The sequence below is a fragment of the Nasonia vitripennis genome, chromosome 5, assembly GCF_009193385.2.
Source record: "Nasonia vitripennis strain AsymCx chromosome 5, Nvit_psr_1.1, whole genome shotgun sequence".
NCBI lineage: Eukaryota > Metazoa > Arthropoda > Insecta > Hymenoptera > Pteromalidae > Nasonia > Nasonia vitripennis.
Window position 1 is genome coordinate 22835774 of NC_045761.1, and position 12329 is coordinate 22848102.

Below are 12329 nucleotides of genomic sequence, written 5' to 3' on the forward strand. Positions count from 1 at the left end.
CTGCATCGAATATACGTCTGCTACGCATTATAGCAGACGAATGCATTGCTTTCGATCATTCCAGCAGCTGGTTTTATAAATAGAAAGTGACTTTATAAATAGAAAAGCACACGCTGTGACACTCGAGTCTTAAGAATTAACGAAAAAAATTATGATAATTCATAAACTGAGCTGCATCACGAGTGAAGCGTTGTATACTTTATCAAATTCGCAGTAGAACATTCTTATTATCACTGAAAGTCGCGAACGCCGATCTCATCTCTTCATTAAGCCGAAAACTTACTCAAAATAACAACAAAGTTAATTAATAGTCCATTTTAATGTTACGTCAATGCTGTACAAAGCGTATTTTATCTTTCGAACAACAACGATTGCTCTCGACAACCCTAACCTGTAACAACAACGACGAGGGACGTATACACAGTGGTCTTACCTCAGGAGAGTTCACCTTCAACTATGAATCTCAAGATCCAATGGAAACTCTGCCATCGCAGTCCCAAATTGTCATTGCTGGAGCAGGTACGGTGGCTAATTCCGTAGCGTACCATTTGACACTGAAGGGTTGGAACGATGTTCTTGTCCTGGAGCAAAACAAGATTGGAGCTGGTAGTTCTCACTTTGGTTCAGGGACGCTAGGACTATTTAAGCCAATTGCTCACAGAAATCTAATATCATACAGCATCAAGCTTTATCGACAGCTGCAGGAGATGGGGTATGAGATAGGGTTGAGACAGTGTGGCAGTATCAATCTAGCTCAGACCAAAGACAGGATGATCGCTTTGAGAAGAAGGATGGCTTACAATGTGCCTACAGGACTTCACTGTGAGGTAAAAATTTTATTGTTGGAAGCTTGTTGATTTAATTTTAGAAAATACAAAAACTATTTTGTAGATCCTGGGCAAAGAAGAGCTGAAAAGGATGCATCCATTTTTACATTTAGATGACATCGAAGGTGCTGTTTGGGTACCTGAAGATGCAGTAGCCGACTCAGTTGCAATATGCGAAGTGCTGGCCAACCTGGCAAAGCAAGGAGGTGTTCGCTACATCGAACACTGCAGAATTGAGAAAGTTCTCACAGAAAAAGGAGCCGTCAAGAGAGTTAAGACTAACAAAGGATATGTTGACTGTCAATATTTTGTAAACTGTGCAGGAATGGTAAGACACTTTCAGTAATTTTTAAAACTTTTGCATAGACAAATACAATAACATATTTTCATGATTTTCAGTGGGCTAGAGACTTAGGACTACGCTGTGATCCTCCTGTAAAAATACCTGCTTATCCAGCAGAGCACTACTACGCAGTGGCAGCTCCACCTTCTATGGTTACAAGTCTAAACCTTCCATGTGTCAGAGATTTCGATTCCTACTCTTACATGCGTGAATGGCAGGGTAAGTTAGAAAACTATAGTGTGAAACACATGGATAAATTAAAAACTATGGTACCTTCTTATCAAAATCCTTAGGTGGAATTTTGGCAGGCTGGTTTGAGCCAGAAGCCAAGCCAGCATTCGAGGGCAGCCAGATCCCCAATTCCAACTGGAAGCAACACCTGAAGGTCGATTCTAATCACTGGCGACCGCTTTGGGACAAAATCGTGCACAGGATGCCAATTCTGAAAGAAGTGAAAAAGCCTTTTGTCTACAACTGTCCTGACAATTTCACACCCGATGGCCGATGGATCATGGGTGAGACCTCCGACGTCAAGAACTACTACGTCGCCGTTGGAATGAACGGAAATTCCCTTCAAGGTAAACTCATCTAAAAATCCAAAAAGCTTCAGTTTAATATGTACCATTAAAAACTGTCGAAATTCAGGGGCTGGAGGTATAGGTAAGGAAATAGCCGAATGGCTAATCCAGAGCGAGTCTACCCAGGAACTCTTACCTTTCAACGTCCAACGTTTCATGGATCTCCACACAAACAGGCAATATCTGCAGCAGAGAATCAGAGAAGTCGTCGGACGCAACTATGCGATTTTGTATCCGCATCAGTGCGAGTACAGGTACGCGAGAAAACTTCGCTGCTCACCACTTTACTCAGTGCAGGAGAAACGAGGTGCTATATTCGGAATTAAGATGGCTTATGAGAGACCTTTGTACTTTGATTCGACCTATCGAGGTAGGTTCCCGTTATATTTTTCTGTTTCTCGATTGAAGCAGTGAAGATGTGCTTTGATTTTTTAGGCCGACTGAAGAAACCAGTGATGCCTCCAGGAAGCTTCTACAAGCCAAAGTTCTTTGATTTTATGAAAGAAGAGTTCCAGGCTTGTCGCGAAGGCGTCGGATTAATCGACATGAGCTCCTTCTCGAAAATAGAGATCACGGTAGGCTTCTTTCATTCATACAAGCTTATTCCAGGGGGTCGCAATAAACATGAATGATTTTCTTGCAGTCGGTGGGCTTAGAAGTGGTCGACTACCTCCAAAAGCTCTGTTCTAACGATGTGAACTTGGCTATCGGCGGCATAACTCATACGGGTATGCAAAATGAAAGGGGTGGATATGAGAACGACTGCATGCTGGTTCGAAAAGCTGAGAACAGCTACTTCATGGTGTCCCCGACGATGCAGCAGACGCGGATATATCAGTGGATGTCGAGGTGCTCTTGTCGTTGACATTTTATCTCTTTGTGAACGATTTTGTTGATTGAGAAATTCTTTTTTGCAGGCATCTACCAGCTGATCACTCAGTGGGCTTGAACGACGTTACCTCCAAGTACACCGTGGTCAACGTTATTGGACCAAAGGCTACGCAGTTGCTTTCCGAGCTTTCGCATTCCGACCTGAAGCTTTCATCCTTCACTTACAAAGTACGTACGAGCGTCAATTCGAACATCGAAAGCTCTGCAAGCTCGATTTAAAAAACATTCTATCTCAGACGTGCAACGTGGGCTACGCGTCAGACGTAATGGTGATGGCGTTCACACACACTGGTGAACCTGGCTACTGTCTCTACATACCTTCGGAATATGCTCTCCACGTCTACGGTACTCTGATGGAGGTAGGCCGTGACTACGGTGTCCACAACGTCGGGGTACTCACTCAACGCTTCATGAGACTCGAGAGATTCATACCCTTTTGGGCGGAGGAACTCACGCCCTTCGTCACGCCTTACGAGGCTAATAGCGCTTACAGGATCAATCTTGATGTAAGCGACCTCTTTGATATCTTATATTCGTTAGGTAAAGTTGTTGAAAAAATCTTTTGTGAATCGAGCAGAAGGAGTACTTCATTGGAAAGTATGCCTTGCAACGTCAGAAAGAACGAGGCGTAACGAAAAGACTGGTCCTCTTCGTTATAAACAATCTTGATCTCAACAAAGATGTCTGGGCTTGGGGTGGAGAGCCTCTCTACAGAAACGGAGAATTCGTTGGAACTGTTACATCTGCTGGGTAAGCAACGATCAATATTAAGTTATTAGTATACTTTGTAAACAAATACGATGTATACGAGCTCTCGTGCTTATTGCATTTTTCAGACACGGATTTAACATAGGGAAGTTGATTTGCCTCGGTTTTATCGGACATCCCGGTTACTACAATTCGCAGGACGAGAACCGAGTCGTTACGAATGAGTTCATCACGGACTCATCGGCGGTTTACGAAATCGATATTGCGGGACATCGGTTTCCACTAACGCCGCACATTCACTCGCTTTCTTTTACGAGCAACAAGAGTAAAAAGTACATACCGACTCCTGTGATGTCGTACAAGAGTGACATCTCGCATTGATTAGGTTTTTGCCAATTTATAGGCTTATTTGCGCACTTAATGATTTCTCATGGTAACTGATCTAGTCGTGACTTGAAGACTTGATAATTTATTTAGATTAAGGAAAATCTAACAACGATCAACAATAATATAATGAACTTCTGCAACTTTCAATATTTTTGTAAAACGGTTGTGAAAGTATGTGGATGTCGAAATAACTCTAATTCAAGAACAAAGAATAGTCATTTTCGGATCATTGATTGATTGTACTATAGTGATACAACGAACCAAACTAATATCCAATTAACAATAATTAGCATGTAATGTGGTTACTGAAAGCATAATGTATGTTTAAATAGTCAATTACCATTCAAACTCCTATTTTAGAATATTTAACTAAAATTAGACTTCAATAAATTGGTAATTTTGTACATGTATATATAACATGGAAATCTAACAAAAATATATTACAAGTTTTGCACAACATATGGCATATATTTATTTAAAAAAACCTTACAGTATATACCTTATGCATCCTTTTTGTTGCTTGCCACATAGACCATTGTAAAGATCTTTTAAAAATGTGCTGTGAGTAAAAGCAAGACCAGAGTGTAGAAACTTAATCTTAACATATACAAATACACAATTTACTTCTTTTTAGCTTCTTTTATTACTACTGCTGAAGTTTTCAAAAAGATTTCATACTCAAAATATAGTCCTTACTTTTATACAAAATTGATTTTTATGAAAAATTTTCGTGATTTCGTCAATTATAAAAATTAAATTAACCTTATTTTTTTATTTAATGCAGATTTGCCGCCCTAATAGATAGAATTTTATCTTATCTTAATTTCAATGAAATTTTTAAAGCTACTTTAAATAAAAACATAAGTAGTTTTAAAATAACTAACGAAAGATAATTATGATTAGTCATTTGTAGAACTGGATTGTTAATGCAGTATATGTCTCAAAACTTAAAAAAAGCATGTACACGTTTTAACAAATATGCAGTAGTCACATTATTGTGAGCTGTGAATATTCAAAATGTAACTATACCACAAGATTGTATTTATTCAAATTTATTTATAGCAAATGCGGTTATACAAAGTTCAGAAATTTTATAATTAAAAACTCTTTAACTAGTTGCTCAAAATATTATAACTATGTACATTAATGTGACAACAAAGCTTAAAAAGCATTCACCTACTTTTGTATCGCCGCAGAATTTCATATTGTAATGTTTTTTTTAGTTTATTTTTTTTTTTTTTATCAGACCTGCTCTGACTGTTATACTTGATTGAGTTGCTTATAGCAGTACTTAATAATGAAACACGATTTATAACTGAGTTTTGTGTTGCAAGAAACAAATTGTACATCAGTTAATAATAGACACGTTTTGTAATTATGTGCACCACTTTTTTTTAAAATACAAAGGACATCACCTATGCATTAGAATATCACAGATGTCCTAGTTTATTATTTCTTTCAGAAATTCGATAAATCAGTGGCTCAACTATGCAAATGGCCAAAGCTTGACTTTCTCCATGTGACTTTTTGTAACATGTAAATTTAAAAAGCGGCAATTCATAAACATTCTATAAATTGAATAGATAGTATTTATCTGAAACGATCGTTTGATCATTCTATCTTTAAGATTAGAACGTTAGAATGTTCGCACGATTTACATTGAGTAAACTTTGTTGACTCTAAGAGCCTCTGCGAACAAATTTGGAACAAACAAACGATCTCAATAGATTTTCATGGTCTAGAACATTTGTATCTTTTTTCTCTTATATTTTAAATGACGTTTGCCTATTCATACATTACAACTTTACATTCCGTTTGGGTTTTCATCGTTCTTTGATTCTTACATAAAAAAAATTACTCATAAATTCTGACCTTACGACGCCCACTGTTCTAACTCTTTCAAATCGTCGTCATCTTCTTGTTTTGCTTCTGTAAACGACAATAAAGATTAGTACAAAAATTATTTTTCTAGAATTGTAAAATTTGTAATAAACTAATCATACTTGTCTTCTTTGCTGGGACATTTGGTAGAGATGTTGCAGGAACAGCAGGTAATTCATCCGTAGTTTGAATGCCTAATAATTCTTTGTCAAGTTCTTCTTGTTCTAATTCTTCTAACTCCTTTTCGAGCTCATCCTCATCCACATCTTGACCAAATGCAACTGGGTTGGAGATTGCATCCGAAATCTCCTTTGCCACATCTTGTTGCTCAGCAATATCATCCATCATATCGTGAACTTGGTCAACATCCCTGTAAATGAAAATACACATGGATCAGAAACTTACAATACACACAAAATATTATGAGAATTTGTAGATAAATTATGAGTGTTCCATACATGTGTTGATGAGCTGCTTTAAGGGCATCAGCAGCATTTTTCATCGTGGTAAGAACAGCAGTATTTGTATTTGCACTTTCCAGTGCTTCTCTCTGCATCTCAATCGTGGATAGAGTTCCATCGATTTGCTGAAGTTGCTTCTCATATCGCTTCTTCCTCTTTAATGCTTGAATGGCAGCTACGGAATAAAATATAAAATCATAAGTATGATGACATCCATGAATTGCAATCAGTCAATTTAAATTGTGAGGGCATTCAGTATGAAAATGCAGAAGAAACTCATTCTTGCAAAGAACTTAATTAATGGTCTCAATGAAGAAACAAAGCAATCATGTGATATGATTACAAATAATTATGAAGTATTTCATACTACACCACTTGTCAAATCATTATTTTGAGACCACCAGTAGTGTCAGATGTATAGACGACTGAAAAATTGGCATTGCATATGTGATGTTAATATGTAAAATTATTTGATTTCTTCTAGAAAAAATCGTTTCAATTTGAAAAAAAAATCAATACAATCCAAGTTGGAGGTTATACTTAAAATGACATCACCTCTCATGACTATATATAGCTTTGTACTTATCGTAAGTTGTAATTCAGACTATAACAACAAAATGAGCCACTTGGAGCAACAGCAAAAATGTAATTACCTCATCAATAATGAAAATTATTTTCAACTTAAAGAGCCGTAGAAATCAAATTTGACAAATTCTAGAAAAATTTCTTGACGCTCTACAAGTCAGAAGAAGTGTGCACACCAAGCAATATTGCTTAAGATTGATCCAACGACATTTGAACTAATCGACTCTAAAGTAAACAATGCAAGCTAGAAGAAAGATGAAAGTAGAGATCTATAGATTAATCATCTGATGAAATCCCGATGATTCATAATCTCATGGCAATGGCTCTGACAGCTGAGTAACCTGGTACTCGTAACCATAGAAAAGTCAAAGCCACCGGAGCAAACAAAGCCAAAAATCTGCGCTAAAACAGGGGCAGAAAGAAAAAAAAAACTGCGCCACGAGTCACTCCCCCCCATGTACCTCTTCTGTTCTTGGTGCCGTTCTTCCTGGCGGTCATTAGCTCATTCTCGATTTTGTCCTCCAGGTAGGCCTGCTTCTTGACGAGCAGGTCCTCGGTTACGCGCAATTTCTGGATAGCCTCGGCGGTCGTCGGGGCCGCCGTCTCCTTCTTCCCGCCGAAGACCTTCGTGAAGAAACTCATTTTCCGTCGATCTGTTTATGCGCGCACCTGATGTCTTATCACACCAACACTCGACTCTTCTCTGCTTTTCTCTCCTCTTCAGGGGCTAACGTGAGATTCAGCCCCGCAGAAGACACTCGCGCTAAGTGTTGTATCTACACGTATGGGGTAGTCCGTAGTATATCGTTGTTCTGCTGATCCGGATTCAGCAGAGAAGGTCGAGAGGAAACTTGGCGCAGACACTACTGTGGGCCACAACGACTCGCCATACTCGTTCTTTCGCAGAAAGATATATAGGCTGTCGTTGTTACCGACGCATGACATGAGTCAGAGCCCAGATAGACGTGCGCCTTGTCGGCTTGCGGATGGCCTGAAGACAAAGTACAAAGCCAGTAAAGTCCGCGAGTATATATAGGCAAAATACTGATGTACAGGATTTTCTGGGGATTCATGTTCCTATACATATGCCGGGAGAATGCGAGTTGCATCAGAATGGAAATGAGGTTTTGGCGGGTGCATTTGAATCGATGATGTTTTTGCCAATAAATTTTTACACAGTTGTGATTTAAGTATAAAAATATAAGAGATATTTATTAAAGAAAGAACATTATTTCGATAATTTCGATAATTCACGAAATTTTACATCTATAGGTACTTCAAACTGAACTTTAACATTCTTAAATTACATCTTTATAGATTATTCGTTTTGTTTCTTTAATTACTCGATTAGAAAAAAATGTTGACGCATACATAAATTCCAACCTCACGAGGCCCACTGATCCAACCCGCTCAAATCGCCGTCACCGTCTTCTTTTGCTTCTGCAGAAGACGTATACATCAATGTTAGTACAAAACATAAATGTAATTTTTTTCAAAGAATAACAAAAACTTTAAAGTAAAATCATTGTTACGTTTTCTGGTACAGTTGGCAGAGCTGTTGCAGGAACATCCGGTAATTCACCCGTATCTATTCGAAGAGTCAACAATTTCCTTTGAACTTCCTCTTGTTCCAATTCATCCAACTCCTTCTCCAGCTCAGCCTCGTCCACTTCTTGACCAAAGGCTGGGTTGGATATAGCGTTTGCAAGTTCCTCTGCCAAATCCTGCTGCTCGGCAATGTCGCCCATCATGTCGTGAACTTGGTCAACGTCCCTGAAGGACATGCATACAGATCAGAATTAACTTACTAATATAATCGGAATTTGTAGAAGAATCGAAAGTGTTTCGTATACATGTTTTGGTAAGCTGCTCTCAGGGCATCAGCAGCGTTCTTCATCGTTGTAAGAACAGCGGTATGTGTGTTGGCACTTTCCAGTGCCTCTCTCTGCATCTCGAGCGTGGATAAACGCGCGTCGATTTGCTGAAGTTGCTTCGCAAATCGTCTTCTTCTCTTCAGTGCTTGGATGGCAGCTGTAAAATTCGAAATGAAATTGTATAAATTATTTGTGTCGGTATATTAAAAATGATAATTTTTCATAAAATTAAAAAATCAAAAAGTAAAATTTTTCATATTGTATGTTATAATAATTACCTCTCTTGTTTTTGTTACTGTTCTGCCTGGCGATCGTTTCCTCCTGCTTCATTTTGCTCTCCAGGAAGTCCTGCCTCTTGCCGAGCAGCTCCTCGATTTTGCGCAATTCCTGGATGGCTTCGTCGGCGGTTTTCTGCATCGTTATCTTTTTCTTCTTTCCGAAGATCTTCGCGAATAGTTTGCTCATTGTCGATCTGAAGTTTGTGCGCACGCTTGATTCCACTCGCGTAAAGTTCTCCCACTTTGTATTGTTATATATGTATACAGCTCTCAAAGTTCCCCTCGAGGGTCTCGGAGCAACGATATTTACACAGGCCGAGTTAGGTATAATAATTGCGTTAATAGCAAAATAATAATAATAATAAATGAACGTATAACGTGTCTGTTAATAAATAATATTGGAAAACTATATGTTATACGCGTCTGATGGACGCACACTGGAACGCGCCGCGTCGTCACGCTGTTGCAGAGATCTCCCTGTAGACTGAAGCTTTCCGGGGTGTCGCTGCGGTCCCTTAATTATACACACTATATTTGTCTCTCTTGAAAGCGGCTTGGGTCCGAAGGGCCCATCAGTATAGATTAGCCCTCTTCTCTCTCCCCCTCTCTCTCTCTCTCTCTCTCTCGCTGGACTCGCAAACAGACTAATTGCACCCACGCCGCGTCCTCGTACTATATACGTATTCACTCGTAGCATCCCTCTTTTGTCATCAGCAAGCGATTTCTAATAGCAATCGGGATAATGTGCATAGAAAATTGTAAATTCGTGATTTTATTCGATTTTAACTTTATTATTTTTTTTGTAAAAAAAATAAATATTACAGTCCATGAGTAATTTCAAAGGAAACGTAAATTAATCTCTTGCATCGAATAAAATTTTGCTACTTATTATTTATCTACGCAAGGACTGAAAGGAAAGAGGATCGTAAATATAGAAATAAATATATATTCGTTTCATTGAAAAAATTACAACTAGTTAAGCTAAAGCTACTCGTTTTCGCGTTTTACTTCTATCAGAAGCCTTTCAATATCAAGCTCACATGGTGGTAGATTTACTTTACATTTTATTTTATGTAAAACAACGTTGTAATACTTGATAATTTATATCATACAATTTCTCACAATGACCTTAATTAGATAGGTGTATTTTTAAGCTAACGTTACTCTACTTGCGCCTGCTGCCGCCTCCAGCCAGAATGGTGAGGATTCGGACAAAGATGTTGATTGTGTCGAGGTAGATTGAGATTGCGCTGTTTTAAAAATGATAAAATCGGATTGGTAAATTTCGCGTTCAAATGTTCATCAATAAAATCCGAAAATAAATAATACACTCACTTGTTGATGGGGTCAAATGGAGCAATGGTGTTATAATGGTACTGTGGTTGAGTCTCTGCCTTCTTGATGATACGTTGGGTGTCATACAACAGGAACATGGAGAACAGAATCAATCCACCATAGAGCGCGATAGAGTGAAGACCAGCGCCGAAAGCTGTTGTGGGTGGAAGGAACATGGTACCAATGGAGCTGCAGAATACCACTCCCAGACCAATAGCCAGTGGTCCACCCATGTTCAGGAACTTCTCGCTTGGGGCACAGACAGCCACAGCTGAAAGACCTCCGACTACACCAGCCGTGTACCAAGCAGCCCTCAGGACCAGGGAGCCACCAAGAAGGCACAATGGAGCCAAAACAGCACCAACAACTCCGGTGTGGACCAGCCAAGCTATCTGCTTAGTTCCAAAACCCTCTTGGTATGGAATACTTTGACACAAAATTCCAGTGCCCATCATTGCCACCATAGTGCCGACCAGAGCCATCCATCCCTGACGCATGACCAAGTTCATCATAGCTGGAGATCGCAAGCAAGCAACTGCTGACAGGGCACTCGTAGCTACGGAGGCGCCAAAATACATGTAGGTAGTGTGAATACGATCTTTCACATACTGCGGCCATAACCTGCAATTGCATTATGTAAACAATAGTAAATATATTGCATGCCGAAGACTGATGGTTATGCAACAATGAGCTTGCATTATTATTAGTTATTTGTGCACATACCCTGCTCTATCTATGGCTCCTGTTTGGGAAGAAAGACCCAAACCGTAGAAGCAAAGTGCTCCTACTCCCAAAGCAGCTCCTCCAGCTACGGCTCCTTTGCCAATGTTAAATGCTGTGGATGAAAATTTTCACTAGTATCACAAATTAAAATTTCAAAGCCACAACTCAAACTAGGTTCTACTCACCAGTCTCTCCAGCTGGGGCAATGACCTTCTCAGAGATGGTAGCTCCCCTACGAGCTGTCCTGGTGAAAGCACTGCGTCCATCGCTGGCGTAGAGCCTGACAACTTGGATCTTGGAAAGCTGAGGCTTGGTGACCACGGGCGCTTTGAATAACGCCGTTTGAGGAACGAGTGATCCTCGGCACACTCTTGCGAGCATCATTTTGATAAGTTAACGTGTAACCAGTGGCTAAAACAGAAAAATGAAAAAAAATTCGAGGTTATAGGTGCAACGTTTCACGAGATTCTCATAAAAAAACGCATAGACTGCGATCGACGATCGCTACCGAAATCACAGCTCGAACTAACGCGATTCAGATGACAAAGTATGTATACTCGTGCAAAAAATCACTGCGAATTTAACGATGTAAATAAAACGTTGACACTACGATCTAAAAGTGTCGGCGAATTTCGAATACGTGACTAGCGCGTATTTACGAATCTCCCCATGACAACTAATATGCGATTCGTCGATCGATTGCCCGAAAAGGAGGACTTATTTCCAAATTTCAGCTCGTGTACTTACATGATGCAACAACTTTGCAACTGTTTTTCGACAAATAATCGCAGAAGACACTGGGGGCGAGATGCGGAGAAACGAATGCTCTCGAACGTACTACTCGCGGAGCAGACGTGCGCAGACGATCGTGCTGTACTAGTATGGTTTCTGAGTTATCGACCGAGTTGATATTTTTCGAAGGCGAGAAATCACTACAGATGGCGCTCGAGACCCATTTCGAACGCGAGCTTTACCCCTTCCAAGCTTAATTTGAATGTCGCGAGTGCGTTTTCTTCGAAATTTGAAAAAAGCGTTGGTTGAAAACCGTTAGAATCGAACGACGGATTCGATAAATCCAGCACTTTGCATACTCGCCAAGTTCGAATCTCCATAACGAACAAAACAATCGCCGCATACATTACCCGTTCGAGAGCCGACTTTTCAAACTCCAGCATCAATTCAAGTACACGCCCGAGCGAGGAAATCCTCCAGGGGGGTCCTGAAAAAAGAACTATGTATAAATAATATATCTGTTTGTGCGCAACTGCGTTATATCTATAAGCAAAACAAAGGCAAAAATAATCCATCCAATCGTCGGAATACAAAAGCGCCATCAATTCACTTTTGTCATCGAAAAGAACGGCCCACTCGCGCGCAGAGGGTATAAATCTCTCTCTCTCTCTCTCTCTCTCTCTCTCTCTCTCTCTCTCTCTCTCTCTCTCTCTCTCTCTCTCTCTC

The 12329-nt window shown here is 39.7% G+C and overlaps 4 protein-coding genes across 5 annotated transcripts; 1 reads left to right on the plus strand and 3 right to left on the minus strand.

The window, feature by feature from the left end:
* Positions 1 to 31: 31 nt before the first annotated feature.
* LOC100123788 (pyruvate dehydrogenase phosphatase regulatory subunit, mitochondrial) lies at positions 32 to 4404 on the plus strand. Its single transcript, XM_001607454.6, has 11 exons — positions 32 to 827; positions 892 to 1155; positions 1227 to 1389; positions 1464 to 1748; positions 1816 to 2118; positions 2184 to 2323; positions 2392 to 2597; positions 2666 to 2807; positions 2876 to 3145; positions 3217 to 3389; positions 3476 to 4404. The coding sequence occupies exons 1-11, from the start codon at positions 321 to 323 to the stop codon at positions 3726 to 3728; spliced, it is 2706 nt and encodes a 901-aa protein (XP_001607504.2). The 5' UTR covers positions 32 to 320; the 3' UTR covers positions 3729 to 4404.
* Positions 4175 to 7689, minus strand: LOC100123786 (charged multivesicular body protein 4b). The gene is made up of 4 exons (XM_001607451.6): positions 7123 to 7689; positions 6074 to 6251; positions 5738 to 5985; positions 4175 to 5663 (listed from the first exon to the last, which is right to left on the minus strand). Exons 1-4 carry the CDS (start codon positions 7301 to 7303, stop codon positions 5608 to 5610), a joined length of 663 nt encoding a protein of 220 aa, XP_001607501.2. The 5' UTR covers positions 7304 to 7689; the 3' UTR covers positions 4175 to 5607.
* A 162-nt stretch (positions 7690 to 7851) lies between these two features.
* On the minus strand, positions 7852 to 9527 carry LOC100123784 (charged multivesicular body protein 4b-like). Its single transcript, XM_001607449.6, has 4 exons — positions 8814 to 9527; positions 8515 to 8692; positions 8194 to 8434; positions 7852 to 8101 (listed from the first exon to the last, which is right to left on the minus strand). Exons 1-4 carry the CDS (start codon positions 8998 to 9000, stop codon positions 8072 to 8074), a joined length of 636 nt encoding a protein of 211 aa, XP_001607499.1. The 5' UTR covers positions 9001 to 9527; the 3' UTR covers positions 7852 to 8071.
* A 56-nt stretch (positions 9528 to 9583) lies between these two features.
* LOC100114594 (growth hormone-inducible transmembrane protein) lies at positions 9584 to 11831 on the minus strand. Of its 2 annotated transcripts, none has more exons than XM_001608077.6 (5): positions 11619 to 11831; positions 11057 to 11282; positions 10872 to 10983; positions 10149 to 10769; positions 9584 to 10063 (listed from the first exon to the last, which is right to left on the minus strand). In XM_001608077.6, the coding sequence occupies exons 2-5, from the start codon at positions 11253 to 11255 to the stop codon at positions 9979 to 9981; spliced, it is 1017 nt and encodes a 338-aa protein (XP_001608127.1). In that variant the 5' UTR covers positions 11256 to 11282; positions 11619 to 11831; the 3' UTR covers positions 9584 to 9978. The 2 variants fall into 2 exon arrangements, with proteins under 2 accessions (XP_001608127.1, XP_008207314.1); XM_008209092.4 differs by having other exon boundaries at positions 11380 to 11650.
* Between the last annotated feature and the right edge of the window lie 498 nt (positions 11832 to 12329).